At 57.8% G+C, this 7,147-nt stretch overlaps 1 protein-coding gene across 1 annotated transcript in view; it reads right to left on the bottom strand.

Moving 5' to 3' along the window:
- Window positions 1-5,385, bottom strand: part of CCDC134 (coiled-coil domain containing 134) — a 20,681-nt gene extending 15,296 nt beyond the window's left edge. Inside the window, exons 1-8 of the mRNA XM_009895277.1 lie at window positions 5,286-5,385; window positions 3,773-3,880; window positions 2,801-2,922; window positions 2,476-2,560; window positions 2,013-2,194; window positions 1,714-1,785; window positions 1,152-1,334; window positions 914-927 (exon numbers count right to left, since the gene is read on the bottom strand). Coding sequence (XP_009893579.1) covers window positions 1,209-1,334; window positions 1,714-1,785; window positions 2,013-2,194; window positions 2,476-2,560; window positions 2,801-2,922; window positions 3,773-3,880; window positions 5,286-5,385 — 795 coding nt within the window. The 3' untranslated portion in view covers window positions 914-927; window positions 1,152-1,208. The remainder of the gene's footprint in view (window positions 1-913; window positions 928-1,151; window positions 1,335-1,713; window positions 1,786-2,012; window positions 2,195-2,475; window positions 2,561-2,800; window positions 2,923-3,772; window positions 3,881-5,285) is intronic.
- Between the last annotated feature and the right edge of the window lie 1,762 nt (window positions 5,386-7,147).

Consider the following 7,147-nt stretch of genomic DNA (forward strand, 5'->3'; position numbering starts at 1 on the left):
AAAAAAAAAAAAAAAAAAAAAAAAAAAAAAAATTAAAATAAAGTCAATTTTATTCCAGAAAATCAAAACGCGCCCATTGCCACCCCCCGTCGGACAGACCTGGGTTTGCAGTTAAAAATTCAGGACATTTTCCCTTTCCCGAAGGCCGCGGTGCCCCCAGCCCGGCACGGAGCACCCGCTTCTCAGGGACGGTCCCTCTGCAAGTGCCTCCTGCGGCATGAGTTCATCAGCAACCATGAGAAAAGGCTGCTGTGCCAGGTCTGGGGACCACCCCCTCACCTCTGCTCCTGCCGCAGCCCAGACGCCCCACAGAGGGTCGCAGCCTGTAGCTGGATGGCCCCCTGAGGAGAGGGCTTGGGGGACTAAATTAGAGAAGATCAGCCCCACACCAGGGGGTGCAGGACGGTGTGGGGTGCAGGACAGGCTCAGAGGGGTTCAGGGCTGGTTCCCCGGCACCTCCAGCATCAGCAGTGCTTGCACTACGGGCACCCATCGGCTGCAAAGAGGGGCAAGAGCTAAAATCCCTCCCACCCTGCAGCAGGCACCCAGGAGAGCAGGATGCTGTTGCCTTTTCAACCACGGCTGTCCGATGAAATGTATGTTGCTTGGTAAAACAGCCACTGGAAAGAGAGGAGGGCTGATGCGGCAGAGGTAGCAGCTGGGCAGAGACAAGGTATAACCAGGTGAGGGGTGCCAACGGGATCACCAGCTTAACATAAAAAAAAACCCAACAACAACAACAAACAAAAAAACCCCAAAACTGAGAGAAGCAGCATTGCTCATGAGGCTGTTTGGCATGATGAGCTCCCCAGCCCACCCACAACAGAGGAGGCACGTTCAGCATGGGGCACCCTGTGCTGCGGAGGGGAGGGCTCCCGTGGGGCTGAGCCACAGCGTGTCCCCCTCGCCCTACCCCACCATGGGTGGCTGTGCCCTGACCAGCCCAGAAGGCGGCCCCACTGCCTTCCTGTCTGTGCTTTGGCTCTGGGGATGGGGTGCCCCACTTCAGCTCCCCCCAGCCCCGTTGGGGCAACTCCCCGGCACTGCCACCCGGTCCCCACTGAACAAAAGGGAAAGGCAACAAAACAAAACCCACGGCACAAATGGAAAAGGGACCGCCGGGCACCGGCCCCAGGCCGCCGAGAGGGAGCAAGCCGCTCCGCATCCTGGTGGCGTCGCCCCTGCCGCGAGGTGCAAGCCCCCGCACGCTACAGCTCCGATTGCGAGCGGGAGATGCGCGGGCCCTTGCGGATCTCCTTCCGCTTTTCCTCCTTCTTCCTTCGCTTTTCCTCTTCCCGCAGCGCCTTCTGGAAGGTGTCGGCACTGGGGAAAAACTGCAGGGTGATAGTGGGGGGGGGTCAGCCCGGGGGAGCCCCCACAGCCTCCCAGAGGCACAACTTCCCCCCCCCAAACCCACTGGAGCCACTGTGCAAACCCCCCAGGGAGCTCAAGGTTGGATGTGGAACATGAATGGGGTCCTGACGTTCCCATGGGGCAGGTGGCCACAGGAGGGGAGGAGGTGGCACCGGGCACCCAAAACCAACCCCAGCCCAGCTGGGGAATTTGATGCACACGTTTCAGTCCAGCTTACTCTGTGCTGGGGGGTTTGGCCATTCCCCACCGAGCCACCCATTCCCTTCCCCAGCCGGCTGCCTGGAGCTGCAACTGGGATGGGGAAGCCCATGGGGCGAGGTGGTAGCGTCGCCATCTTACCTCAGAGTGGTCTGTTTTAAAGGGATTGCGGTAATCAGGTGATTTCTCGCTGATTCCCAGCTCCTGAGCCATCTGTGGAGCAAAGCGGAGACCACGTCGGGGAGCAGCACCTCCCACCCCACACCCACCTGTGACCAGGGTCCCCTCCTCCCCACTAACCCCCTCCACGCTCTTTCCCCATCCCTCAGCCCAACGACAACCCTCAACAGTCCCCCTGCCCTCCTTTTACCCCCAAAACCTCACAAAACCAGCCCCGGCAGTGGAGAGGGGATGCAGCGGTGGGGGACTGGGAGCCGTACCAGCCCCAGGACCTGGGAGTGGGGTCCCTGCTCGAACACGCCCGTCAGGTTGCAGAAGCTGATGCCCCAGCGGATGAGGCTGTTCCAGTTGGAGTTGCGGTCGAAGTAGTGGTGCACGATCTTGGGGAAGCGCAGGACAACGTCCCCGAAGAAGGCAGTGTTCTCCACCACGTGGGAGTACGCTGTGGGGACAGCCACCCGCCCCATTGGCACACTGGTACACATGTCCCATCCCACTGGTGCCTACGTCCCTGCTGGGAGGCTGGGGGCAAATGGGTAGGCTCCCTAGTACAAACTGGTCAGAGAGGCAGCAATAGGGTCCCCGACAGACAGGGACCATCCCAGGTCTGGCCTGGGTACATGAGGGTTTTGCACCTACCCCAGTGCCAGTCCCAGGAGGAACGTCAGCGGTGCACCAGAGCACTGGAAAAGGGAAGGGGGGTAAGGACTGGAGCAGACCTACCATCCTTTATTTTCTCGTCCTGAGGGAAAGGCCCATCAGGAGGCACGTCGGCAGCGATGAGCACAGCCCGGGAGTCCTCCAGCACCTGCCAGAGCCCTCAGTTACTGCCTCATCCTGCCAGACCTTCCCTCTACCCCAGGAGTGCTGCCCCAGCCACCCCGCTTTGAAGCCCCACAGCATCCTCCCTTCAGGTCTTAAATCCCACCTGCTCACCTAGCTCTCTCTTTGATCCTGTGGAGCCCCCCGGCCCGCTCTGCTTCTCCTGCCCACCCTCCGTGGCCCCACAGCGCACCGAGCCCAGAAGGTGGCCCATGTTGTGACTCACTTTGAAGAGTCCCTTCAGCATGATGTCGATGATTTTGTACTGCTGGTTGACGTCATTGAGCTCGATCAGGTTCTTCAGCGCGTTCATCTGGTCCTTGCGCTTCACCTCAAACAACTTCTTATCTGCACCACCGTCAAGGGTGCTGCCAACTCATTCCCACCTGCTCTCCCCCTCCGCCAGGCACCCAGCACCATCCCAGCCCCCCCAGTTCTCCACGGGGTGCCTGAGGGCTGGAGGTCTGTGCCTGAGCCAGGATGAGATGAGGGTTTCCAGTGAGCTCCTTTGCTCCTAAACCCCTCAGGGCGCTTAAACAACGCTGGGGGCTGGAGAGCTTTCTACTTGCCAGCCCCTGCTCTGGCTGACAGGCTGGAGAATGAGCGTGAACTCCCACCTTCCCCATATGTGTCTCCAGGAGCACACATATTAAATATCTTTTCATAATTTGCCTGTTCATCAGGGGATGCTGCCGTGTGCAAGGAAGGGCTCGCATTAACCCACCTCCTTGTGGGAGATAAATGCCCGCGGCACAGAGGAGACTGAGTGCTGCAAGCCCAGCAGTCCTCTCCCGTCATCTCACCCAGTGACCCTGAAGCACTGCGACCCGCAGAGGTGCTCTTGCAGCCCGGCTGACCACACCGCTCCTGAGAGCGGACCAGGAGACGTTCTCGGTGCCCAGCGTGGTGGAGCAGAAAGGAAAAGCAGCGTGCCTGGGAGAACGCCAGGCACCGCCAGAAAACCCACCTCCGCTCCTGCACCGAGCCAGGTACTTACTTAGCACACCCAGGAGCTCGGCTAAAGCTCTTCTGTAGAAGAGCAAAGAGGCAACAGCCCAGCAGTTCTGGGTCCTCTCTCTTCCACCCCCCTGTGCCCCCTTCCATGGTCTGACCTTTTCCCTGCGCGTGAGCTCCCTCCAGCCCCAGCAGGCACGAGCACGTACATGGGACGCGAGGGGCAGGCTGCTGAGAAGGATACAGATTTCCAACCCAGAGTCCACCCTCTGTTTTTCCAGGTCTGCAAAGCTGCTCAGAGACAGCAGCAGAGCCAGCAGAAAAAAAAAAAATCCATGTCGGCCGCCGCAGCCTGGAACAAAATGGACCAACAAAACCAATGACCAGTGAGGAGACTGACCAAAGGCAGAAGTCACACGAGCCTCTCGGCACCGATGGCACATGGCCCTCGGCACCAGGGTCGTCACCCACCTTGCCCTTGGCCCCACACAGGGTTTGAGGGAGAGAGTGGCCAGAACAGGGCTCTCCTTTCCCCCTCCTCTCTACCTGCCTCTGCTGCCGGCTGGACACCTGCTGGACCCCCAGGGATCTGACTGAGCACTGATCCAGCAGGAAAATTAAGTCCTAACCCTTCTACCAAAAATAACAGCTCACTTTTTGCTGGGTTTGCGAGTTAGAGCAGACCAGCGAGCGAAGCAGCAGGGCCAAAGGGAGGGAGGAGGATCGCTGAGGGGCTGAAGTCCACCTCTCCTTCAAGCACCAGGCTTGACCAGCTCAGCCTCCTCACTCCAGCTCTTGGGGTGCTGGTGCCTGGACCCTTCCCCTCACTACAAGTGGGGTGCCCCACACCGAAAAGCAGCATTTGGGTGACCTGGTGGTAACTCCCCCAAACGTGTCTCTGCAGGGATGCCTCTCCGAGGCGGTTGGGCAGAGCTGCTCCTGGCCAAGAGGGTCCCTCAGACAGAGCCAAAGCACAGAAGAGAAGAGAAGGTCCTCGAGAACGAGGAGCCTGGTCCCTGGGACAGCCTAGACCTCGAAAAAGAGAGCAGTACCTCGGCCTCCGGACGGCAGAACTCAAGGCCGCCTGTCCACAGGGACGAGGTTTCTGTGGAGCTGAGCAGCGGCCACCAGCAATTATGGAAGCAGCAGCAGCTCTGTCAGAGGCATCCCCTGAGCTGCCTCCTGCTCCCAAGGGAAAGGCAGATGTGTAAGGCCACGAGAGCTGCCCTCACCCTGCTGCCCTGCTCCACTCCTCAGCCCGAGCCCCTCTCTCCAATGCCCTAACAACCAGAACAGAAACAAATCCCTTCTTCACATCAAACCGAGGGTGTTGTTTTTTTTTTTTTTTTCCCTTTTTTTTTTTTTGGGTTTTTTTTAAACAAATACAATTTTTTCAAAGGCCGAGCCAAGGCCCTCGCAGCCCCGGCGCCAGCAGGGGAACGGTGTCAGGCCAACATGAGAAACCCTCCGCGCTACTTTGCTCTTGTGCTTTGCAAAAGGGAATGGATCAAAGTAACTACAACCAGTGTTATAGACGAAGACACGGCTGCCCCCATGACACAAAGCATGCCGACTAGCCGAGGCCATAAGGAGAAATTCTCTAGCCTGGGCAAGCAGATGCTCTGCTGGACCCACCAGCCTGGTTGGCTTCCAAGAGGCTGCTTCACCTTGCCAAAAACCAGGACCCGAGGGTCCAAGGCTTGGCTCAGCAAGGGGGTGCGGGTCCCCCCTCTGCAGAGCCCCCCACAGCTGCTCACTCCCTCCCCAGCTCTCAAAGAGGGAGAAGAGCAGCAACTCAAAAGCACAAACTGTGCTGCCCTGAGACTCGGGCTCCTGTTTGCCCCTTGGATCGGACATGCGGCCGTAAAGACCAGTCTGGCCATTTGCCGTGCTCGAGCAGAATCCGAGAGAGACCTTGGAGGCACTCGGTGGCCTCCAGACCAGGCTGAAAGGCAAAGAGCAGAAATGCTGTCCGCAACAGATCTGCCACGGCAGTCCCAGCACACCTCGCCAGGGCAGGGGCTCCTGCGTTCCCCGCTTCTGACTCGGGAGCCGGGTGGATGGGGGATGCCCTGCGGCCACTCCAAGGAGGACGACGTTGAGCTGCAAAAAAACCTGCTCAGGCAGCAGCAGAGTGAAGCATGGCTCTCGGCCGCAGTGGTTGCTGGCCAGCTGGCTGCTGCAGCAGAAAGCCCACCAGCCTGCCTGGCTGCCCCTGGGTCTCGGAACGGAGATGGGCTTTTCCAGACACACGACAGCAGATGCTGCAGTATAGATGGTTAGTGTTTTCAATTAAAATGTTTTTAATGACTTTACAAATCCTCCTGCAGCAGCCCTACAGATTGTACCATAGGACAAGGTCAGAAGAAGAGGACCAGAGAACCACACCATACCAGAAGCCCATCACTGTTTTGTCCAACCCCTTCCCTGCTGACATTCATTCTCACATCAAAGCTACTGACCACCATCATCCATCAGGGCTGACACACCCCAGTGAAAATGAACCAGGAGCCAGTTGTTGCTGTCACCCATAGGGAAAGTGAGGCTGCTGGTGCCATGTGGGACCAGCTCGAGCTTATTTCCCTTCACTGTCCTATCCATTTCACCCCACTTTAATAGCAGAGGATGTTCCTTCCTCTCCAGGCTGGGCTGTGTAAGCACAGGGATGCCAAAGCTTGTCGCAGATGTTCCTCCATGCTTTTCCTGTGAACCCTCTCTCATGTCTTCACATCCACTGAGGGATGAGACAGAAACACCGCAGAGCTGCTCCTGTCTTCCCTCCCTCAACTGATGTCTGCCAAAGCCAGCTCTGCCCAGTGCTCCTAGACCAGTTTGGGGAGCCAGGGCCTGGCCAGATACTACAGATGGGAAGGAGTTTCCACCAATATTCCCTCACAGCCCCGGCCAGCTGGTTGCTTCAGCAGAAAACCCACCAGTCTGTCTCACTGTCTCCCATCCTCTTAATTTAGATGTGTTTTTCCAAAGACACGACAACAGATGCTGTGTTATAGATGGTTAGTACTTTCCATTAAAATGTTTTTAATGACTTTATAAATTCTCCTGTAGGAGCCCCATCTGAACTGAACATCCCCGGGATTTATTCACTTAATGAGCTCACAAGGCAGAGCCACACTGCCACGCTTCGACTCCCAGGAGGGATTTTCGCAGGAACCCCCCTCCCCTCTGCAGGGCACTGAAATGCAGGGGTAAAAGCATCATCAGCCAGCTCGCCCCAGGAGCACACTGTGGCAAAACAAGGAATGATAACTCCCTGACCCACGAATCCATCCCTGAACCGCTCCTCCGTCAACCGGATAAGGATTAATCTCCTGTCACATCCCAACCAAAAGCTTCAGAAGTGAAACGCAGGCTGTTCAGATGACTTCTGCCAGGGCATTTCTATACAGGGCTTGCAAGATCAGGTGCTTCAGTAGAAACAACAGCTGTCTTACATCTGCTCACCTCACAAGTCCCTTAACCACCAAAACCAGATCTCGGGTATCGTAGGGACGGGGTTGGGCAGCCCCGACTGAAGCCAGCGAGCTGCTGTGATTTCCACCAGGGACGGATCCCTCCCAGCCCACCCCAGTGCCTCCCATCCCGCGGGAGGCGGTCAGCA

Source organism: Charadrius vociferus, unplaced genomic scaffold, assembly GCF_000708025.1.
Source record: "Charadrius vociferus isolate BGI_N301 unplaced genomic scaffold, ASM70802v2 scaffold251, whole genome shotgun sequence".
Taxonomy (NCBI): Eukaryota; Metazoa; Chordata; class Aves; order Charadriiformes; family Charadriidae; genus Charadrius; species Charadrius vociferus.